At 43.0% G+C, this 25,067-nt stretch overlaps 1 protein-coding gene across 3 annotated transcripts in view; it reads left to right on the top strand.

Moving 5' to 3' along the window:
• The window catches only part of CD109 (CD109 molecule), a 125,435-nt gene that overhangs the window by 32,520 nt on the left and 67,848 nt on the right, over nt 1–25,067 (top strand). For all 3 annotated transcript variants that reach the window (XM_059731221.1, XM_059731222.1, XM_019496871.2), the window contains exons 4-13: nt 3,957–4,187; nt 4,323–4,448; nt 14,060–14,099; nt 15,043–15,124; nt 16,391–16,487; nt 17,077–17,215; nt 18,207–18,316; nt 20,290–20,529; nt 21,660–21,761; nt 21,861–21,923. In XM_059731221.1, coding sequence (XP_059587204.1) covers nt 3,957–4,187; nt 4,323–4,448; nt 14,060–14,099; nt 15,043–15,124; nt 16,391–16,487; nt 17,077–17,215; nt 18,207–18,316; nt 20,290–20,529; nt 21,660–21,761; nt 21,861–21,923 — 1,230 coding nt within the window. The remainder of the gene's footprint in view (nt 1–3,956; nt 4,188–4,322; nt 4,449–14,059; nt 14,100–15,042; nt 15,125–16,390; nt 16,488–17,076; nt 17,216–18,206; nt 18,317–20,289; nt 20,530–21,659; nt 21,762–21,860; nt 21,924–25,067) is intronic.

Genomic DNA, 25,067 nt, shown 5'->3' on the forward strand with positions numbered 1-25,067 from the left:
CACTATTTCTTTATAATGAGAAAAGCATAACCTGCACGCACATATTTTACCATGGCTTTTCTTCAAACTTTCCAGGAAAATTCATCATTAGTTGAAATCTGGAAAAATCTGAGGACTCTGAAAAGTATCAAAATTAAAGCATTCGAAGTTAAAAAATGAGAAAATTTTTCTTTGTGTTCCAGCTATATATATGTTTAAGGAAACGTACTATTTACATAACAGGAAGTTTATTCCAGGAAAAATTAGACAATATGTTTATAAGGCATACTGGAATGCCTTTTAAGGAAACTGTAGTAGGTAATTGCAGAAAAGATACTTTTAGTCAGACTTTTTATCTATCCAGTGTGGTTCATCTGTAACCCTTTCTAGTCATGCATACTGAAAGATCATGTATGCTGGCTGCAGAACAGGCCAATCTACTCTGGAAATAGGTTGGTTTATTACCAGGGATCTGGGTTTTTTGTTTCCCACAAAAAAATGGAAGACACCCACAGATTTTTCCTTTTAACAGAGAAAAAAGCAGATTTTTCATTTTAATGGAATTACCTGTAGATTTTACACTTTTGCAAAGAGCTTTCTGCAGGCTCGCAGAGTTCTAGCCTGCAAGAGCTTCTTGCAAATAGGGTGGCAAACCCTAGGTCCTGTCCCGACGGGGAGGGAAAGGGGGAAGGGGTAGGCCTGAGACTGTCAGCCAGGGCTTGGTTCAGGCTCCCTTTCCCTCCTGGAGCCTTTGAGGTAAGTGGTGCTTGCTGGGGCCCTCCACTGCCAGGGCTGCAGAGGGTGGGGGGCTGCAGGTCAGGAATGGGGTGGGGGGCTGCAGGTCAGGAATAGGGGGCACTGGCAGGGCTGGGGGCTCTGCCTGCTGTGGCCATGAGTGCCCCGGGGGCCTGCTGCCTCCTGCTGCTGAGCTGCTGGTCAAACCCCACACCCACCCACAAACCCCACATACTTCCATACCCACACCCCTCGCATCCCTTCACAATCTGCTTGGAAACCCTCCACACCAGGCGAGGGCAAAATGTGGCCCGGGGGCGAGGTGCAGCCCTCCAGGCCAGTCTATCTGGCCTGTGGGGCCCCTAAAAAATTTAGAAAATTAATATTAATCTGCCCTGGGCTGTCTGTCATGCAGCCCTCGATGGCTTGCCAAAACTCAGTAAGCGTCCCTCTGCCCAAAATAATTGCCCGCTCCTGCCCCACACACCCCCACACCTTCACAAATTCCACCTCATGCACCCATCCCACCCCCACCCCTCAACCAGAGTACCTGCATATATTTCTAATGAAGGTTCAAATAGTGTTATATTTAGTTGAATTTGTAAAATAATAATATTAATTTTGTATAATTTTGAATTTTTCTTTACATAATTTTGAATTTTTCTGTGCATAATTCCCTGGGATATACAGAGTGGTTTGAGCAGGAGGTCTGATTTTCCAGTATGAAAAACCCAAAATCAAATGCCAAATGTATAGGTATTTAGAATTTCTTTTATTATAGTGATTGAGACACTGGTAGGCTTCCAAATTGCTTTAAAGCTATCAATATATCAATAAAACATTGTGTTCAACTGATAATATTTATATTAGTGGCCTTTTATTTTAATCATCAATTTTGGGGGTTTAATCAGAGAATTTGTGATTTTAATCAGAGAAAACCAGGATCCCAAATGTCCAAAAAAACCCAAACTGGTTAGTATGCTTAGTAGCTGTGGATCTATATTTGGGAGGAAAAATTACAGAGAAAAGTATCATGATAGGTCCTCACCCACATTCCATGACATTTAACAAGGATTGCTAACAAGGAAGGTGCCTCTGTAAAAACAAGGCTTTTGGGGTAAATCTGATATCTTTTATTAGAGCAACTCAAATAGTTGGAAAAAATTGTTTGCAAGCTTTTAGGCATAAACATCCTTTTGGGCACAAACACACAAAATCAAATGGCAAAATATATAAGTATTTAGAATGTCACTGACTGAATGTCTTGCATGCATACCAGCCCCGGTTTCTTTACTATTCATTCTATATAGGAAAAGCACAGAGCAACTGCAGGTGCTTCCTCAGCCTGACAAAGGACGTTTGTGCCCGAAAGCTTGCAAAGAAGATTTTTTTCCAACTATTTGAGTTGCTTTAATAAAAGATACCAGATTTACTCAAAGAACCTTGTCTGCCTATGTCCTTAGGCATAGGCAGAGGAAGAACATTTGGGGGGAGAGGAGGGACTGAGCGTGCATGTGTGCATGCACGCACACATGGCCCCCACATGGGAAAGTCTGAGGGGGGAGGGGAAAGGGCCAAGGGGGAGTGGTATTGCCTGGTGCCGTGCCATGCCTCACCTCCCTGCCCCTGGCCACCTCCCGGCCCTGACCACACCAGCCCTGGATGCTGCGCTGGCCGTGGCTGCCTCCTGGCTCTGGGTGCACCAGTCACGGCTGCCTTTCAGCTGCACTAGCGCTGGCCATGCTGGCTTTGGCTGCTTCCCAGCTGCCCTGGCCCCAGCCCCGGCTGCCTCCCGGCCCTGGCTGTCTCCCCATCCTGGCTCTGGCTGCCTCCTGGCCCTGGCTGTGCACTGGCTGGGGGGACCCAGAGCTGGTGGCTGGAGCAGGGCCAGTCTCACCTGTACTGCTGGGCTGGAGTGGATGGAGCCCCCAGGACCCCTGTGACCATCTTGCTCTGCCCTGCGTTGTCCCCACAAGAGCCCAGTGGCTCCTCCAGAGGTGCGGCACTGGGCAGCCAAGGGGGGGGGGGGAGCATGTGGCCCCTCGATCTTTGCACGTGCAAGGGTAGGCCGCAGGTATGGCCTGGGCTCAGCCTCTGCTCAGTGTCTCTGCACCTCACTGCCACCGTTTCGAAAGCAGCGGGTGCTGCCATGTGTCCTACTGCTTGGCGGGCTGGGCAGCGAGGCACACGGCAGCGCCCACTGCTTTGAAAGCAGTGGCAACGAGGCACAGAGACATGGAGCAGAGGCTGAGCCCAGGTCGCAGTTGTGACCTGCCCTTGCCCATGCCAAGATCGGGGCCATGTGCCCTCCCCCCTTGGCTGCCTGGCACCACCTCTCTGGAGGAGGTGCCAGGCTCTGATTGTCCCACAGCCTGGCTGGGCCGGGGCCCCATTCACGGTGCCAAGATAGGGGTGCCACATACTTTCCCCCCTTGGCGCCACACCTCTGTAGGAGTCGCTGGGCTCTGATTGTCCCATGGCCCGCCACTGGCCAGGCCAGGTCATGGGACAATCCCATGGTACAGTAAGGAGTGGGTCAGGGGCAGGGGTGAATGATTTGCCTTTCCCCTACCCCACTCTCTCCTGTACTGTGGGGTTCTTGATCTGACCTCCCCCAAACCCATGGAAATAAGAAAGACAGATTAAAAGAAATGTACCTGTCTGCGGCTGGGTTGGCTGCGATCCTGGCTGTGTGTGTGCAGGGTAGCTCAGCGTGCCCACCCTTACCCCCCCGCTGCAGGACCCTGCGGCCAGGCTTCCCTAATGCAATGCCTACTGCTGCCTGGTGTTTGTGGGGGCTGAACCCCTTTAGCCCCTCCTTTTGCCGCCTATGTCCTTAGGCCAACACTGCTACAACCTATACCTCTGTAAAAACAAGTAATCCAATTGGCTGTATATCTGACTCAGCCTACAGAGATGTTTTTGAGGGTGCAGCTGATGAGATTATTTTTGGCTACAGTGAGCCAATAGTTGCAAACTTTCCAAAGACTCTGATTAAAATCTTAGCTGGATATATCTGGTACAACATTATCTGAAAAGAGGATTTTTCATAGAGCTGTGCATATTCAAAGGTGTAGCACTGTGTTTGCACTGAAATCTTATTTAATTCTTTGTGAACTAATTGACAAGTTTAGGAAAATGTCTGAGAATACAAGACAAATGTTTATGAAACAAGCTCTCGTTTCATATTTGCAAGGTACTGCCTATGAGGGTGTAACACTGAATTACTGTTTTCTTTTCAGCTGCCTTTGAACAGCGCTTCTGGAGATTATGTGTTACTGGTGGAAGGGCGTGCTGAGGGCCGTCACATATTCTCTAACAGGACCAAATTGTTATTTGAGTCCAAGAGTATTTCTGTCTTCATCCAGACCGACAAGTCTTTCTATAAACCAGGGCAAGAAGTGAAGTTTCGGATTGTGACTGTCTATCCTGATCTCAAACCCTACAGAGCTTTATTAAGCATATACATCCGGGTGAGTGTACTGGGAATCTAGCAGTAAGCTGGAAACAGTGTTTAAAGTCTGAACATATGGCAAAGTATAGTCATCTGATTTTCGTGCTAAGTCATACTCTTGCAGCACTCATATACAACATGGGCTTTATTTTAGGACCCTCGAGGGAATTTGATTCAGCAGTGGTTGTCAGAGAAAGGTGATTTGGGTGTGGTTTCCAAAAACTTTCAATTATCAACAAGCCCCCCACTTGGAGATTGGTCTATTCAAGTGCAAGAGAATGTGAGTATTTATCCTGTTGAACTGTGTGGAATGTTTGTTCTTCCTGCTAGACCTTGATGTTGTCTATAGTTTTGATTAAGAACTAAGTTTTCTAGGGTAAGGTGATTAAAAACAAGTACAGTCCCTGATCCTGGAGTAAGGTTTCTTTCAGGTAGTCCCCCTTTCATGCACAGGAAGCCTTGAATCATTGGGGCTGTGTCTGTCCAGAGTTCTCTACAGGACCAAGAACATCAGGTGGAAAAAGGAGCTACAACAATGCTAGAGAAAGGTTTTGATAATATGTGGTTTTGTAACCAGCTGAAGTTCAGGGTCTTCAAAATTAAAGTGAGTATTTGTGCTCAGCTTTGAGTTTTTTAATTTTCACAGTTGATGTTATGACTCAAATGCTATTTAAATTGAGTTTTCTAAAGATTAGTTTGTGAAAGAAGGCTCTCATGAAAGATTAGAACAAAAACTACCTGCTTTCAAGTAAAACATTTAGATTTATAAATGGCAGGTAAGCACATGAAAAGTCTACCAGGTGTGTAGCCAACTATACTTCCAAAAGGTCACAGAATCAAAGACTGCAACTGTAATTTAGAAAGGCTGGATAGTTTTATTACAGTAGAAGTTCAGTAGTTCACACAAATCAGTGGGAGAATCATTAAGAATGAATAAATTATTGATTTGCTTACTGCTTTGCATAATAAAAATGTATTGCGTCACTAAATGTTTTGTTTAGTTCATAAGTTGCACTTTAATAGGAAGAAAATAAACCAAAAAGTGGGAAAAAATTATTTAAAAATGTAATGGAAAAAAGAAGGCTTAGACTAAATTGGGAGTTCCAGGAGAATGTAGGAAAACACAAAAGATGAAGTCAGTTCTTCACCGATTATGTGCTCTGGTAATCTAATTTGCAGCAACTCAACACATTTTCTAGGATACAAAGAAGTCTTAAAGCACAGCATTCCCTTAAATCAGAATTTAAAAAATATAGTTTGAAGACAGCATAATGTTTGAAGGGCTTAGTGTGACAGCAGATAGCTTAGCAATAGGAAAAACAGATGGTAAAACAGAACACTAAAGAAAATAATACAAATTATTAAACATGGGAATTGTGTAAATGCCCTGTCCCGAAGGTATGAGCACAAAAAGTAGAATGTGATAGTGAAGGTGCTACAGGGGTGTTCTCTAACAGGTGCTCCCCAGCTCTCTGTTTTTGACTTGCCTGAGAGCAGATATACAGGGCACACCTACTGGAGTGACTTTGGGGTTGGTGCATGAATAAGAGTGAAGGGAGGCAGGGTGGGTTCAAGTGTGGCCCTCCTCAAAAGCACTTGGGAAATCTAAACATGCTTTTCATAGTCCCATTGACTGTCAGTGGGACATAGCCTCCTTGGACTTCAGACCAGCAATTCTCAACAAGGGTGCTCTGAGATCCTTAGAAAGGGTGCTGCAGAAAACATGAGGAGATAAGGGAGCAGTGGTAGATTAAGATTTACTGGGGCCCTGGGCAAACAGAAAATTGGAGGTGTCCCATGCCCCATTAGAAACATGAATGTAGCAAAAAGCATTAATAACTAGACCCATTAAATGCTTACATGGTGCATTAATAAATAAAGCACAACATGCGATGTTGAAATTAACTTCTCAATTTTTCCACACACAGAACTGAATAAAACAATTGCCCTAGGAAAATGACTCAGATGCATGGGATTGCCATAAATGTATACTAACATGAAAGGAATGACGTTTTAGTTCAGTGGTCATACAGACTCTTGTTTAATTTTTTTTAAATACACATTTTACATTGTACCTACACTATGGCAAACTACTATAAGAAAAATACAGGCCGTACCTATAGCCTTGAGTCTGAGTCTGAAAATACCATTAGTGATTCTTGCAATTAAAATAAAGCAGTAGGCCTACACAAAACATCTCAATATTTTTTAATCATTCCTGAAACATTAAACATGTGCTAAACTCATAAACTGTAAATCTCTCTCTTTTATTTACCCATTACACCTGTGTTTTAATGTTACCAGCACATAATTATGTAACCAAAATGTATAGATATATTGATATATACATACATGCACCCACACACAATTTCTTTCTCTCTCCCTCGTCTCTCTCCCTTAATTCTCTCTCTCTCTCTCTCTCTCTCTCTCTCTATATATATATATATATATACACACATCTCTCTCTCTCTATGTAGATATCTATATAGATACACACATATACACACACACACCCTCCCTATACACAATCTTTCTCTCTATATATAATGTATCTCTCTAGACAGACAGACAGATCTATATCTAACCACCCTCTGGAAAGCTCACAAGTCCCCACATGAGCTGCCATCACCTGGGAGAGCTGCAGAGCCCTCTCTATCAGCAGCCTTATTTCATAGAATCATAGAAGTAGGGTCGGAAGGGACCTTGTAGATCTTCAGGTCCGACCCCCTGCCTGGGCAGGAAGAAAACTGGGCTCAAATGACCCCAGCCAGGTAGGCATCAAGTCGCTTTTTAAATTTGGGGTCCAGAATTGCAGAAAGCATCCAGGGGATAGCAGGATTCCCCTTCTCTGTGCCCCAAACCACGCTTTGGCAGTAGGGCTAAAGCATGACATGCTGACCCACAAGGGGATCTGGTGTGGTCTGCGCCCCCCTCCCCCCCTTGCCAACACACTGTCTGCATCCACCATGAACTGCATGTACCCACCAGGCAGGCTCTAGTGCGTTTGGATTCCCAGTTCCCCACCCAAGCTAACTGCGAGGGAGCTCTGTGTGATTTCACTGAACAGATGGCTTTAGCTCCAGCATAGCTAGGGGGGCTCTGTGCGCACCAGGTACATCCTGAGCCACCTGCCTGTCCTGTGACCTGATACTTGAGAGGGAGGGAGGGTAGTACTAGGCACCTTCCAGGCACAGGGACAGGAGAGGGAGAGGCCAGCTGGGCAGCAAGTGGCAGGGGCGGTAGGGATCCTCATTGCCACGTCACCCTAGCCGTCCCGACGGAGTGGTCATACAAGTTCCCAGCCGCTGCCTCCTACCAGCTGTCACGCGTTTAACACATGATCGAGTTTCATTGCTTAACAGGACTTTACCCTGCAAGCTGGGGAGCATGGCAGGCCCCTGCTCCAGCACCTGCCCCCCAGGGGGGGCCATGATTGGCAGAGGCCCCTGAGCCCGGGCCCCATAGGCCTGTGTATTAATCCACTCGTGTAAGGGAGGTGTGAGGAGATAAGCACATAAGGGCAGGCTTAAGCTTTCCCTGCTTGGCAGCTGGTCTGTCCCCACTGCCTAGCCCCTCTTATGCACTGTATTAAATACATTCGTTTTTGAAATGGCATGCTGCTGAATTCACAGAAGTTATGGAGAGGTGCTTTGAGTTTGAAAATGTTGAGAATCACTGTTTTAGACCATCTTACTTATCCCTGTGAATGCAGACTCATAAAATCTAGCTCTGACAGAATCCTTTTGAGCTGTTTAGTTTAGGAGTTCCAAAAGGTTTTCATAGCTTGGGGCACATTTAAGCATGTAGGCTGTCTTCTTACAGACCATCAGGAAGTCTTTTGCAGGATATTAGACACAAATGAATATTTTTGGAGAGCCTTTGACATATTTTAGCCCCTGTCTTGTTCCCCATATACATAGAAGACCAAAAAAACTTGAGACATTCACAACCTCCCTTGCACCTTGTTTGCACAGTCTAATATGTCTCACTGCTTAGGAAAAATACTTAAGCATTTTTCATAAAATAATTTGGTTAAATATTCTATTTATTCCATCAACATCAGTTTTAGTAAAATATCCTTGTGCCCCTCTGTTTCTTCCATTCTTCCAAATACAGGCAACCCCTGTAAGCATTTATACACATACATTTTTGTGCAGGGGCGCACTGGATATCCGGCATATTGGAGCAGACTTGATTAATCGAGTCTGCTCCATATGCAAGCTGACACACACTGTGCTGCATCACATGCAGTTGTATAAGCAGTAAAATGCACATCAGCGCACAGAAAATGGTGGTGGTGTGCTTTTGAACCTTGGGTTGTCTTTCTGTCTCTAAACCTTCTCTGCTCTCTGCTGCTGACTACTGAGAACCATTTGAGGTGCACTGCCAGAGGCCAACTTCTTGACCTATGATCCCTCAACCCTACCTGTCTCGCTTGGGCCTCACCAGCCCTTCGCAAAGGGGATTTTGCCCTCTAGAAGGATCACACCCTTGCCTGGTCATGCGCTCAGAAAAGATGGATCTCCCTTTCTATGGAATGGGGCAAGTCTGAATGGTCAAAATACCGTGAGATCATAAGAATTTGTGACATGAAGTGGGTTATAAAAAGATAACAGAAAGATTTATTAGAGAAAACAAGAACAAGCATAAGGAGTCAGTAACTATATGTTGAGATAGACAGAGGTCTAACACTAAACAAACAAAAGAAAACAACAGAAGAATGTTAACCTGTTCTTACTCTAGACCTCAAATCCAAAGTTACAGTCCTTAGCCAGATTTACTAGGTTAGACTGAAGACCCTGCCTCTGACCCTTCAGATCCTTCTGCATCCTCCTGTCAGATTCTTTGCTTAGTTTGCTTTTCATAGACCAGGGATGCTCAACCTCTGGCTCATGGAACCATCACATCTAGCCCGTGGGGCTCCCTATGGGGTGAGAAATTTGGCAGTAGGGGAGCGGTGAGTACTACAATAATCACCACCCCCCTGCCAAATTCCCAGACCCCAAGTCCCACACTGCCAGTTGCAGCCAGGCCACACTCCTTCCCCCAGGGGTTTGGTTTGGAGACAGGCCATGCCCCCTTCACCCCTGGGGCCAAGCCATACCCCCTTTCCCCATGGAGCTAGGCCATGCCTCATTTCCCCAGGGGTTCTGTTTGGGGTTGTCTACTGCATTGTAGACCTGGCTCTTGGTGTCTTTCTGGAGATCCTGAGGAATAAAAACATGCCGAAGCAATTTCCGAAAGGAAGCACTTGCACATCGGATCCTGTGGTGGGTCTCCTCATCGATGTTCACTCTCTCAGAGAGGTGTCTACTGAGAAGAAGTGCTTGACTACCTCCTAGGGTGTTTCCTTTGATGGTAACTTTGAGACGGGGGTCACATTCATGACAATTACCTCTTCTAAGTGTGAACAGTTGAGGGCTGCTTAAGTTAATCACTGGTTTACTGACACATCCTTGGCTGTAATATAAAGATACATCAAAATTAAATTTCTGTCAAATACTATAACACAGCAGTACTCAACCCCCATATCTGGTTCATAGAGCCCTGGCAACTCCCAGCCAATGAAGTTCCCCACAAGTCAGGAAATTTGGTACTAGGGGAGCAGTGGCAATTACTACCGCCAGCCCACCTCCACCACCAAATTCCCAAGTCCTGTGCTTCCAGATCAGGGCCAGACCAAGTGTCCCTTCCACCTGCTCCTCATACAGCCAGTTTGGGGCTAGGCTATGCCTCCTTCCCCCATGTGGTTGGGTCAGAGCCAGGCCACACTTCATCCCCGTGTGGCTGGATCAGGGCCAGGTTAGGCCCACTGGCTGAATCTGGCCCATGGAGGGACTGGGCACCTTCTGTCTGGCCCGTGAGGCAAAAAAGTTGAGCACCACTGCTGTGATGCATACATATAGGAGAACAATATGACTGAACACAGCTTTGTACTAGCTACAACTAGAGATAAAATCTAATTTGGGAGAATATTCATGTATACCATAAGGTGAACCCCTACAAGTATCTTTGTCTCGGGGTGGATCCGTGATGGTCATGTATATACAACTGTGCCTTTTGGGGAGATCACAGAATGCACATTATGTAAATTATTTTTTTCTTATTCACATTATATTTAATAGTTTATTTTGCTGCATTTCGATTGTTATAGATGGGCACTGGTATTGCTTCAAGATTTACTAGAGCAGGGGTATCAAATATATTGGACTCCATGGACCAGATGAGGTGTGCGGGCCCAGTCCACAGGCTAAATCAGGCCCATAGACTGGCCTCATGGGCTGGATCCAACATGCAGGGCTGGTCCAATGCAGGTGTCTCATGCAGTGTGCAGCTGGGACCACACTTGGCTTTGCACATCGCATACAGTGCACACTCAGGACTGGTCCTGTTCACTGTGTGCAATGTGTGGTGATGGGGCTGTTGCATGTTGCAGTCCAGTCTGGTTCAGTCAAAAACAACAGGCAGCACCATTGGCCAGATGATAGTCTGCGGGTTAGATGAGACCTGTGTGCTGTATCTTTGACACCCCTTTACTTGAGTGATATACTGTTGAAATCAATAGGAGGCTGCATGTTCTACAAGTCCGTGCCAGGAGATTCCAATGCATAGTCCAGTATAGTATTGGAACTGTTATACAATAGCTTATGTAAGAAAATATTTATTTTATGCTACTCTTCAAAATAATATGATTCATTCAAAAGAATCGCCAAATGTTTCTTTGAATTAATTTAGTTTACATAGGGTCTGCTTACAGTCAGCTGCGATGCAGTATAAGTTCAGGAATTTAAAAATGTTGCCCACTAGATGCCAGTATAACCAGGAACCCCCCCCCTCCCCCCCCATAGACAACAAGGATAGAGCATAAAGCAACACTGAAACCTATGTGCTTTTAGCATTTCTGCAGAAAAGTTCCTTTATGTTTCTTTTGCAGCAGTGCAAGGCTTCTGCAGCTTTCAGCAATGCAAGATTGTTTTGCAGCAATGCAAGATTATTTCTCTTTGACCAAAAGGCACAGTGTTGTTTCCGTGCCTATAGAGACTTAGAAAGGCTTCTATTAAGACAATATTTACTAGCAGTCAGCACAGCAGTTTCTGAGCTACCCAGAATAGCAATATTACTTCAATTTTCATAGTTTCATAGTTGGTAGGATCGGAAGGGACCTGAGCAGATCATCAAGTCCGACCCCCTGCCATGGCAGGAAAAAGTACTGGGGTCAAATGACCCCAGCGAGGTGTTCGTCTAACCTCATCTTAAAGACCCCCAGGGTAGGAGCCAGCACCACTTCGCTTGGAAGTTGGTTCCAGATCCTAGCCGCCGTGACAGTGAAGTAGTGCCTCCTGATGTCTAGTCTGAATCTACCCTCTGCCAGCTTGTGACCGTTATTTCTAGTCACTCCTGGTAGTGCTCAGGGGAACAGGGATTCCCCCAATACCTGCTGGTCCCCCCTGACTAGTTTGTAACAGACCACTAGATCACCCCTCAGCCTTCTCTTGTGGAGGCTGAATAGGTTCAGGTCCCTTAGCCTCTCCTTGTAGGGCCTGCCCTGCTGTTCCCTGATCATGCGGGTGGCCCTCCTCTGAACCCTCTCAATGCTCAGTTTTGACCTTTGTTATATGGTAAATTTTAAATGGCAACTCGTGCACCCAAAAGAACACAATAATATTTTTTCTTTCATAGATAGATTCTGGCATTTCTGCAGGGTTCCAACTTCTATCTCACCAGCACTCCACTTGACACCAGCTGCCAACTAGACATCGAGCCATTTATTACTACCCTTTGAGCCTGATGATCCAGCCAGCTTTCTGTTCACTTTATAGTCCATTCATCCAACCCGTACTTCTTTAGCTTGTTTTCAAGAATGGTTTGGGAGACCATATCAAAAGCCTTGCTAAAGTCAAGGTATATCATGTCCACTGCTCTCCCCACATCCACAGAGCCAGTCATCTCATCCTAGAAGGCAATCAGGTTGGTCAGGCATGACTTGCCCTTGTTGTATCCATGCCTGCCTTCTTTTCCAAGTGCTTAGAAATGGATTCCTTTAAGACCTGCTCCATGATTTTTCTAGGGATTAAGTTGAGGCTGACCAGTTTGTATTTTCCTGGATCCTCCTCCTTCCGTTTCTTAAAGATGGGCACGTTATTTACCCTTTTTGAATTATCCAGAACCTCTCCCAATCACCATGAGTTTTCATTGCGTCCAATCCCATAGATTTGTGCACATCCATCTTTTCTAAATAGTCCCTAACCTGTTTTATTGCTCCTGTTGTCTGCTCATCTCCTCCTCAAACTGTACTGCCAGGTACAGTAGTCTGGGGGCTGACCTTGCCTGTGAAGACTGAGGTGAAAAAGACATTGAGTACTTCAGTCTTTTCCACATCTGTCAGTAGGTTGCCTCCCCCATTCTGTAAGTGACCCACACTTTCTCTGATCTTCCTCTTGTTGGTGACATACTTGTAGAAACTCTACTTGTTACCCTTGCTAGCTGCAACTCCAATTCTGGTTTGAACTTCATGATTTCATCCTTGCATGCCTGAGCAATACTCTTATTCTCCTTCCCAGTTGTTTGTTGAACTTCCCATTTCCTGTAAGCTTCCTTTTTGTGTTGTAGCTCACTGAAGAGTTCCTTGCTCCCACCTTTCTGATTTTGGGTGAGCTAGTACCACCTGCACCAGTCGGCACTAATTTCTTAAGGCCATCTTTAGCCAGATCACTCTTTGCTAACACTGCAAGTCCTTTATAGGCAGAGAATAATGGAATAGAATTTAATTTTAAATTGTATGGCCCAGGTGGATTGGCTTGTATGTTTTCCATCAAAACACAGTGAGTTACACAGTGTGAAGCAGTCCTGGAAAGTGATAATGCTAAAAGAAAACTAGGGGTGGCAGTGGGTTACAGCTTAGAGGGATTTACGGAGACCTAAATCATCACAATTGTGTGGCTAAACGTGCAAAAAGATTACTTCTTATTGGACAAAATAAGGAGGTAGCTGAAGAAATTAAAAAACTGGAAAAAATGGAGGAAGAAGCCTTGATCAATTTTATACTTTGTATAGAGCTTATTTCTTACCTCCAACTTTTAAACCAATCAGCAAAAGAGTCAGAGCCAAGGCCAACACTGATGTAACTTCACCAAAAACCCTGCAGCCGTGCAGTGTACACAGGGCTAAAAAAATCAAATTTTTTTTGAATTTTTGAATAATTTTTAAGCCTAGTTGTGGAATGCTGTGTCTGATTCTTATCCTATATTACAAGCTCTTTGAAGCTGGGATAATTTCTTTACTGTTTATATTTACAGTGTGTAGCACCTTGGAGCACTGGATCCTTAATAGATGGACTCATGGGCTAGGTACAGACATTCAGAAGGTGGAGGTGGAATCTATCTAAGTTCCTTGATTTTCTGTAACCAGCATAGTTTAGATCAGTAGTGAACAGAACACACATTTGCCCTTTGGTGAGGGACAAATCTTAGATTGTGTTTCACTGTTTTAAAGCCAGTATGTGTTCACCACACTTCTGTTCTGTTGTAGGTATAGGTTTTGTGTGCCGAATTTATGTTCTGTTATGGCGTATAGACCGGTTTCTGATTACTTATACTTACTTACTTACTTACTTACTTACTTATACCAGTAAAAGTGTAATGTTTGTACCTGGCCATGGTGAAACTGGAATTCAGTAAATAATAGTTGTCTTCATAGGTATTATAATCCAATATTGGTAGTTGGTTATCTCAGTATTTAAAGTGACACATTTTCAACAAATATAACTTAATGGGTTGCCCAAACTCTTGAATCGGTTTTCTTGAATGAATGTGCGACTAGGCCCAGAGCAGATGTACTGAACCAAATAATCTAACCACAATTTACATACCTTCTTGTATTTGTTTTTTGTAGGGTCAAACTTATCATCAAAGATTTACTGTGGTAGAATATGGTAAGTGTTGACTGTGAGTTTTTAGATGCAGAAAATAATCTTATTTGTGGCAGTAGGAAGGTTAAATGTTGAGTGGATATTGAGACTCAGCTATTACAGTGATGGGTATCTTTTTTAAAGTGTGCATAATAATACCTTGTAGATTTAAAGTGACTTCAGTGAAGAAGACCCTTTTATGTAATTTATGGTTACACAAAAAAGATTATTTTATGTAAATTAAGAGAAACTACTTGAAGTTAATAGAGTTGTATTTGTGTAAATGGGTATGAGAGGCAACAGAAGCAGGCCATTGCCAGCATGAGATTTGGAAGATAGAAGGCTATTTAGGAAACTCATTTTGTAAATTTTATTTTGTTTATTTTTAAATATGTGATATTGAGGATTATTACAGGAGACAGGAAGGATTTGGGTTTGCTTGTTCATAACCAGTAGCTACTATGGGGCATGGATTGTATGGGATGTTTCCTGATCATCTGGATGGATGATTCCCACTTTCCACTGTGGAGAAAGGCAGAAACTCCAAATATGCCTGCTCGTATGCTCCAAGGGAACATTCAATTCTGAATGATCACCTTTGTGAACTGAACACAAGTGAATTAAACTATATCACCTCTATGGTCTTTTAAATTCACTGATAGCAATGTGGAATCACTAGGTTTACTGATTTCTTCTCTCTTGGTGTGACTTGAGGAAAAAAAGCAGTGATACGTTGGGTCCCAGTCTGCACAGACAGACCTCTGTACCCTCTTGGAAATCCATTTAAATCATAGGTCTGAGCCTTTAATTCATACCAGTTTTAGTTCAAAAGATTTATCTTTAGGAAGCCATAGAAATGTACTCTGTATTATACAGAAATATTTGTCAGTGATACTTTCTCTCCTGAGTTTGAATTTAATGCTTTCCTCTTAATATTATTTAAATTTTCCATTTGAATTTTTTTTAGTGCTGCCAAAATTTGAAGTTACTCTAAAAACATCATTATATTCTTCAAAAGGCACTGATTTAGTGGGTACTGTCACTGCAAAGTAAGTAAATCATAAATATACATGTTTCTCTCACAATTGGTATGTGTCTTAATAAATCATAAAGTAGATATTGTAAATCAAAATGTGAACATAAAAATATCAAGTCATTGTTTCCTCCCAATGCCAGTTTAGCTATTGAGCACAGTGTGTGTTTCATGTGGTTGATGGTACATGACTAAAGACATTTAATATTTGCTTTTATAAAATGACAGACTTTTTAACCTAAGATGGCATGGAACAGTTTATATTCAATAATATTCTTATTGAGCTGTATCTTAATTTAAACATTTTATATTGCATTTCTCAAAAAATGAAGCTATTATTGATCAGGGAGGAACATTAATTAATTAATTCATTAATTTTGCCTGATTCAATCCTTTGTCATCATTTTTTATAAAAGTTTGTTAATTTGAAACAAATACTATTTTGAAAGGAAAAGTCAAGTTGTTTTATTTCAAAAGCATCAACCTAAAATGTTCCAACTTTTATGCAATATTCCATATCCCCTTTTCTCATACTATTTACCAAACTCAACCAGAATTTGGGAATAGTTTAGGCACTCCTGAAGGTGAATTTTAGCACATTTAATTTTTGGCAAAATTTTTTGCCCAGGTCCACTTTGTTGTTGCTAATCTGTGGAAGTATGACAGATTTTAGAGTGAAATGTGTTCATGTTACAGTAATGTTGCATACCTCAGTTTGCCTGACTAGCTTGTATGTAGGACTCCTCCTGATGTACACGGGGCTACGAGATAGCTGCCACTGCAGCTGGCAGAGCTATCCTGGCCCAGTGTACATTGGGATCAGCCCCTGTGGTCCCTGTCAACCCCTGGGCTAGCACCTCTGGGGAGCCTGCAGCAGGCCAGAGCAGGGTAGGAACTGCTCTGTATTGGGCTGCTCCCAAGAGAGAGCACATGTAGACATGTTTCCAGTGTAGTTTAATCTACTTAATCTGTTTACATTATACAGGTACTTGGCATAGATAAGCATTGTTTTATAATAGGTCTTCCATGTGGTTGAGGGGGGGAAAGGACAGCATTTTCCAATTCTGTGTTCACCTCCTTGCCATGATTTACAAATTCATGCTGTTACTGAGAATAAATCGATTGCAGCTTAAAAAGTCACCTCTTTTCAAAGCATGTGTTCTAGATGTTTATGTAATTTAAGGGGGATAAAATTTTGGTTTACTTTTTTGTCATGAATCCTTAAGAATTCCAAACCCATTGGGTGATTACGCTTACTCTAAGTGTGCTTGACATGTTCCAGGTATACTTATGGAAAACCAGTGAAAGGAACTGTAACAGTCATCTGTTCTGCTGTCCTCTATTGGAGAAACCAGAGAAATATCACACAAACAATAGAGGTGAGTTTTTGGTTGACGGGTTCCTAGTGTAATAGATTTATAGATTTTAAATCTATTGGGGCAGAAGGGACTGTTGTGATGATTTACCTGACCTTTTGTATAATGTAAACCAGAATATTTCACCTAGTAATTTATGCATCAACTCTGAGCCTGATCTTGAGCATACCTTCCAGAAAGAAATTCAGGCTTGATTTTTTTAAGGCTTCAAGACATGGTGGATCAACTATGGCCTTTTGTGGAATCAGATCTTTCAACTGTAAACTTTTTATGCAAGGCATCAGACTATTGTATTTCTAAGTGAAATATCATGAACAAACGTTATCACCACAGTGAATATATAATGGTTAATCATAATAACACCATCATAAAACATTGCTAAGATTTTATTGTAACACTGTTATTGAAAAGAATGCTTATGAAAAACAAGAACCTCTAGTGTTGATATTCCATAATTATAATTTTGTACTGAACTTTACACTTTAGCCAGAAATAATTGATAATGAATAAAAAACTGTTCTGATTTTAGGTGCTTTGAATGGGGGGGGGGGAAATGAAGAAACAAATTAAGACCTTATTTTCCTTGTTGCAGATAAATGGATCTGTGAACTTTACTTTTAGCTACCTGGAGATGCAAAATTTAACTACTACTCAAAATCAGTGGTATGGAAGTGACTTCATTTACGGAGGGCCAATAGAGATTACTGCTATAGTTACTGAATCATTGACAGGTATGTTATTTAATATAAGGGCTAGGTATAGACATTTACATTTTTACCAGTATAAGTGATTGGAAACTGGTCTATACCTGTAACAGAACAGAATTTCAGCATACGCAGACTGGTTTAAAAATGGCAGAACCTGGCCTAAGATTCACCTCCCCTCTTCCCCCCCCCACAACTAAAGGCCAAACATATGGGCGTACATACACATTGTCCTATGGCGATGTAGGGATGTGGTGTGTTGCTGTACGGCATGCTATGGTGACATAGCGATCACGCGGGTCCACACATGATTGCCTGTTACGTCGCCAAAGTGGCATGCTCCCTGGTTATAGTGAGCCACTATGATGATGTAGCGGCAAAATTTAAACCATGTGCCATGAGCACAGTGCAGTAAACACCCATAACTGCGTTGTGTTTTAGTACTTCTAAAAGATGACGTGTAGATGTGCCCTGTGTTCTGCTCTGTTTGCTCCTGATCTAAACTACGCTAATTACATAAAACCACGTAACTTAAATCAATTTCACCTCAGACTTTTTGAATGTCTGTACCTAGCCATGATGCCTCTCTGTAGAATCCAAATATTGAGCTATAATGTAAGAGTTTATTACGGAGCTTAAAAAGCACTGAAGCAGGATCATATGTTGAAGGCAAAGTATTTGTATTGGTGTTATCCTCTTACATAACTATATCCTTTGAGTCATTGGAGGAATTAAGGAGCATGCATCTGACATCCTGTTTGGGTACATGGCAAAGATGTGGAACGGATCCATGGAAGCACTGTTCAGTGTTGTGCATCTGCTGCCAAGAGGAAAGATGCTTATATACCTATATACTAACACTCGGTGAACAGGATGGTGACAACAAAATGAATTGGGCTGCTGGAATGACCATAAAAATATGATTACCTAGAGCATGAAGAGGATCAGAGAGAACTTGTTTAAAATGTTTTTTTCTAATAAATAATAATAGTTTCTTCTACGCATGGTTTTCCAACAGGAATCTCCCAAAATTCAAGCACCACTGTATTTCCAAAGCAGAGTGACTACATCATTGAATTTTCTGACTATCCTAAAGTTCTAAAACCTTCTCTGAACTTTATAGCTACTGTAAGTTCTCCCGTTTAATTGTGGTTTATTCATGTGAAAACAAAGATGTCAGAGTTGTTTCTGTGCTTCTCCTTAAAAGGTTAGGTTAGGGGATTTAAAATGTTTGTAATCCATTTTTTTTTTTTAATTTTCACTTCAGTTATTTTTTTTTAAGTAAATTATCTTTGGTTGATTCAAATCTGTGTGCTGTAATAGTTATAACTAAAAAGTCTCCAGTTTAGGTATCCAGGTTGTCCACGAGCCCTGATTGGTTTTTCTTTAATTTAATTATTGGTTCCTAGACAGACATTGGGGAACCCTACTTAATACCCACTTTCAATTTGACATTAAGCTGTTGATGACTACTCTTTGAGCATGATTAACCCCCCAGGATGCCTGTTATCATGTTTCACCATATTTCCTCATATTGCCTCTAAGAATGTTGTGTGACATGGAATCAGCTGTATTGGATGCACTCTGCTGTATCAGATGCACTGCTCAGCCCCATCTACAAGGGCTATCACCTTGTTATAGATGGAAATCAGGTTGGTTAGACATGCTTTGTTCACAATGTACCAATTCTTTTCTACTGGTAAGGAGAAAATTGAGAAGATCCTCCTTCCATAGTTGGTTTGTGCACCATCTGGAACAAAAAGTTGTCCCTATGAAAATCCAACAGCTTGCAAGACAATATGCATATTGCTATGTTATCTTTCAGCTGGTATGACTGTAATTAATATACAAGCACCAAGTCTTCTGATTTGTATGCTGGTTTTGTGGTCTACAATACACAACTGCCATGACTTCAGCCTTGCAGTTTTCCCTTTTTACCTTAACCCAGACACTCCTACTTCATTGTGTACCTCAGAATAAGTATATATATCTTTAATATACGGAGTAACACCTCCTCCTTTTTCCCCCTGCCTGACCACCCTAAACCTGCTATATATTGGTCTATGTCAATATTCTCATCAGTTGAATTATCCCACCAAGTTTCTGTTATCTTGACTGGTCCCAGTTTTTGCTTATTTCTTACATTATAATAATGAACGCTGGTTATCTGTAGGGATCCTGGTTTTCTCTGATAAAAAAAATAAAATTCCAATTTTTGAATGAACCCCCCCTCCAAATCCACATTTTCCCATGATTAAAATAAAACACCACTATATATAGTGTTTTATTTTAATCATGGTAAAATGTGGATTTTGGTTATTTTTTTAATCCAAAACTAGGGTATTTTTTTATTAGAGAAAACCAGGATCCCTGGTTATCTGCATATGGTTAAGTGCATAAGTGCATACACTGCTGAAATAAATAGGAACTCTTGTCTATTATGTAATGTAATGGCATGCCCTTTATCTACATAAAAACTGTCAACTTCAGGGCAGGTTCCAGATCTGCTATCAATTTTAAGGCTGTTATTAGAAATATAAGGAACTCTGAGAAACACAGTAACAAGCTTTAATGAGGAGCAGAAAGCTCAGTACAGGCTGTTCCTATAGTTAATAGGTAAAGAATAGTTTGTGTTTTTTTAGTGCCAGGGTCATTCACTTAAACAGAATGTATTGTATTAGCTTTGCTTATCTTACACATGATGTCAGCATTGAACTATCTCATATTTCTGCTGTGAAGTGGGAATGACATGAAAAAGTAAATGATTTAAGACATATGCTGAATCTTCACATGTTGCAAGGCATCATCACTGAAACACTGGTAGTGCCTTGAGTTGAAATGGGCCAGGTTTCTCAGCACACCTGTTCTGTGTCATCATTTAACAGTCAAAGCCAATATGTGAAGTGTCAGGTTTGGAATTTAGCTTGCCTACTTACGAAGTTGCAAAGGGTTTAGAAATATATTGATACATTAGAAGTCGGAGGAGATTTGTTTCAGAAATATAATAATGTCATAAAAATGAATATGTTGTTGAACTTTGAGTCACGGAGTTTTATTTTGGGCTGCCTGATGGACCTTTTTTTCTGTTTTGTTTTTTTTAGCTGAAAGTAATGCATTCTGACAACAGTCCTTTAACAGCTGAAGAAAGACAAAATTATGTCACCATCACTGCAGAACAGTCAGACTCAGTTTCTCACCGATCTTTGTTTTCTCTAAGTGAAAATGAAGTTGCACAGCAGGGAAATGAATCAGTTCATTCACTAAGTTACAGTGTCCCAGATACGGGAATTGTTCAGATTGAAATTCCAATTCTGGCTACTGCAAGAAGTCTACAAATGAAGGTACTGTTTGATTTTTGATATCTTAGCGCAGTAAGCCAACAAAATGAAACGAATGTGAATGATGTGGCTTGTCAAACATGCATTATCCTGCTTCTGTGATGATTGATATGGACAGTGTTAAAAATACCTGAAAACTAGTCAGCCCTCAACTCCTCATTAATTTATTCCTTTAAGTGATGTATGAATCATGGGATGCTGCTCTGACGTGTTGTAATTACAGTGCATCAGAGCAGACTTGATTAATTGAGGCTGTTGGAGTATGCTAATTAGCACACTCCAGCAGCCTCCATGTCATGTGTATTCAGTGTCCCCACACTTCAAAATGGCGGCGGGGGCACTTTAACTAAAGCTCATTGAACGAGCTTTAGTTAAAGTGTCCCTGCCACCATTTTGAAGCACAGGACGCTGAATCCATAAGATGCTGTGGGCACTTTAATTAAAGCAACTCTTGGGAGCTACTCTAATTAAAGCACTCCCCTCCCTTCCATAGCATATGTAAAGATGCCCCTGAGTGCTGTGTGAACGGTATCTATGTATCCCTGAAAACAAGATGTCATTTATTAAGGGCCTTTCCTTTGAGTCCTTTCAGTTTATGAGAAAATGGTGGTATGTGCAGGTCTAGGAGACCCCTTGCAAAGTGCCTGGTTAGGGCATGTGACTGAAGAAAATGACAGCATTTCTCTGCCTCAGAGACCAAAGCAGTGCAAGTCCAATCTCATGCTGTCACTTTTCCACCACATTAAGAAGGGCCCAGGAAAATAGGAATCTCCCAGTACAGTTTTTCAAAAAAGACGCTTCCCATTCTTAATAAACTTCTTTGAGATAATTCTAGCTCTGTGTAGCTGCTGCAGAAAGAGAAACAGGTACCTCTTAATTTTTTCTTGAATCTGCCAAACTAGTTCCAAATGCACTTTTCTACAACAGTCTTCACTGTGTATCTATCCCTACCTTATATTACATGCACTTATTTTTGCTTTGATAATCTGGTCATCATTACTATGATGAAAATTATTTGTGTAGAATTTATTCTTTGTACATTTTTATGTCTCACAGTTGTAATACTGGCATATAAATGAGCTTTAACTAGATTTTATAATTCTACCTATAGACTTTTTGATCTTGTCTTGCAGGCTAGTTTTCTTGATAGTGAAACTAGTATAGCTGTTCATGATGTATTTAATGCCCCCAGCAAGACTTACCTCCAGATAAAAAGCCCAAGACAGGATGTAAAGGTAATATTTATTCAAATGAGATTGAACTTGACAATAAAACATTTCTGTAAATTATTCATCACGGGCATTCTTATCCATATCATTATGCTCTGTCTCTAGGCTGGAACACCTTTTGAGCTGAGTATTGCAAGCAACAGGCCAATAAAGGAGTTCAATTATATGGTAAGTTACTATTTTTTCACATGTGATCAATTAACTCAGATGAGTAAAGCGATGTTGTTGAGTATTTCAGAGATGTGTAATTCTTGAAATAAGTAAAAAGAAAAGAATCCTTACAGCACATTTGTTCAGAGAAACTACCACTGACTGTCCCAGCAAGAATGCCTCTCAGAGCTCTGCTGGAACGTGCACTGAAGACAGTTTTGACATCATTTTAAAGGAAGCAGTATATCAGGCTAGCTGATTTGTCAATGAAGTGGAACCATGGGAACAGAATTAGCTCTCACCAATGAGCCTCAGGCAAAGTGGCAAGAGTGGTTCTTCCTAATGTCCAATCTAAATCTGCTCTCTGCTAGCTTGTGGCCATTGTTTCTTGTAACCCCCGGGGGCGCCTTGGTGAATAAATACTCACCAATTCCCTTCTGTGCCCCCGTGATGAACTTATAGGCAGCCACAAGGTCACCTCTCAACCTTCTCTTGCGGAGGCTGAAAAGGTCCAGTTTCTCTAGTCTCTCCTCGTAGGGCTTGGTCTGCAGGCCCTTAACCATACGAGTGGCCCTTCTCTGGACCCTCTCCAGGTTATCTGCATCCTTCTTGAAGTGTGGCGCCCAGAATTGCACGCAGTACTCCAACTGAGGTCTGACCAGTGCCTGATAGAGGGGAAGTATCACCTCCTTGGACCTATTCGTCATGCATCTGCTGATGCACGATAAAGTGCCATTGGCTTTTTTGATGGCTTTGTCACACTGCCGACTCATGTTCATCTTGGAGTCCACTAGGACTCCAAGATCCCTTTCCACCTCTGTGCCACCCAGCAGGTCATTTCCTAGGCTGTAGGTGTGCTGGACATTTTTCCTCCCTAGGTGCAGCACTTTGCATTTCTCCTTGTTGAACTGCATTCTGTTGTTTTCTGCCCACTTGTCCAACCTGTCCAGGTCTGCCTGCAGCTGTTCCCTGCCCTCCGGCGTGTCCACATCTCCCCATAGCTTTGTGTCATCTGCAAACTTGGACAGAGTACATTTCACTCCCTTGTCCAAGTCACTGATGAAGACATTAAAGAGTATCAGTCCAAGGACCAAGCCCTGCGGGACCCCACTGCCCACACTCTTCCAGGTCGAAACCGACCCGTCTACCACGACTCTCTGGGTGCGACCCTCCAGCCAATTCGCCACCCACTGGACTGTGTAGTCATCCAAGTCACAGCCTCTTAACTTGTTCACCAGTATGGGGCGGGATACCGTATCGAAGGCTTTCCTGAAGTCTAAGTATACGACAACCACCCCTCTTCCTGTGTCCAGGCGTTTCGTAACCTGGTCATAAAAAGAGACTAGATTGGTCAGGCACGATGTGCCTGCCACGAACCCGTGCTGGTTTCCCCTCAGCATAATTTGTCCTACTGGGCTCTCACAAATGTGAGCCTTGATAATTTTTTCAAAGACTTTGCCAAGGATGGAGGTGAGACTGACTAGCCTATAGTTGTCCGGGTCCTCCTTCCTCCCCTTTTTGAAAATGGGGACCACGTTAGCCCTTTTCCAGTTCTCCGGGACTTGGCCCTTGCGCCACGAGCGTTCGAATATTCCCGCCAGTGGCTCTGCAATGATGTCGGCCAGTGCCTTCAGCACCCTCAGATGGAGCTCATCTGGGCCTGCCGACTTAAAGGCATCCAGTTCTTCCAAGTGACTCTGCACCATCTCAGGGTCTACGCATGGAAGTCTGGCACCTTGCTGCTGCCTCTCTACAACCCCAGTGAGAGACTTGTCATGCCCCTCACTTAGGAACACTGAGGCAAAGAACTTGTTGAGGAGTTCAGCCTTGTCCCCCCTGTCCGTCACCAATTGTTTCTGCCCATTTAGCAGGGGTCCTATTCCTCCCTGGGTCTTCCTTTTACTCCCTATATATCTAAAAAACAATTTCTTGTTGTCTTTTACTTGGGTTGCCATCCTCAGCTCCATGGTAGCTTTGGCCCGTCTAACTGCCTCCCTACAAGCACGAGCAGAGGAGGTATATTCATCTTTGGTGATCTCTCCCTGTTTCCACTTTTTATGCGCTCCCCTTTTGGCCCTTAGGCTGCCCTGGATTTCTGTGGTCAGCCAGGGAAGCCTCCTGGCCCCTTTCCCTCTTTTGCCTCGCTCGGGGATCGTCTTGCTTTGTGCCCGAAGGATCGTTTCCTTAAGGCACAGCCACCCTTCTTGGGCCCCCATCCCTTCAAAACTCCTACTCTGCAGTGCGTCCTTGACTAATCGCCTGAGTTCATTGAGATCAGCTTTCCTAAAGTCTAGCACTTTCACCCTACTAGTTTCCTTACCCACTCGACGTCTTATGGTGAATTCTATTATTAGGTGATCACTGTCCCCCAGATGGCTACCGATCTGGAGGTCCCCTACCATGTCATCCCCCATTGCCAATACCAGATCCAGTATGGCATTCCCCCTAGTGGGACCGTGTACCTCCTGTGTCAGGTGGAGGTCCTGTACACAGGTTAGAAACCTGCGTGAGCGGTGGGACTTTGCTGTCTGTGACTCCCAGCAGATGTCCGGGTAGTTTAGGTCCCCCATGACTACCACCTCCTTAGCTTTTATGGTCTCCGAGAGCTGCCTCAGGAGCCCCGAATCTCTTTCTTCCCCTTGACGTGGGGGTCTGTAGCAGACCCCTACCACCAAATCCCTTTCTCCTTGGCCCCCATGTAGCCTAACCCACAATCCTTCTACTTCCTCATCCTTGGATTCTGCAACCCTCCCCCCTTTCTTCCCCACCCTGTCCTTTCTGTACAATCTATAGCCCTCAATATGTACTGCCCAGTCGTGGGATGAATCCCACCAGGTCTCTGTTAGCCCCACTAAGTCATAGGTGTTTAGTGCAAGCAGGAGCGCTAGTTCATCCTGCTTGTTCCCCACGCTCCTAGCATTAGTATATAAGCACTTGAGCCCTGTGACTGGTGCCTTTGCTGCCCCCCCGCTCCGAATCCCAAGGGGCCCATTGTTTCTTACCTTCTCGTTTCTTACCTGTGCCGTAGTGCTGGCCTCCCCATGGCTTTCAGGTTCCCAATGCTCTCTTTCTTCAGGCTGGGCTGTCCTTGTGGGTGCCACATGTTTTGGTGGTCCACAGCTTCCCCCGCCCTCATATTCCCCTCCCCCCGACGAGCCTAGT

Source organism: Alligator mississippiensis, chromosome 1 (genome assembly GCF_030867095.1).
Source record: "Alligator mississippiensis isolate rAllMis1 chromosome 1, rAllMis1, whole genome shotgun sequence".
NCBI lineage: Eukaryota > Metazoa > Chordata > Crocodylia > Alligatoridae > Alligator > Alligator mississippiensis.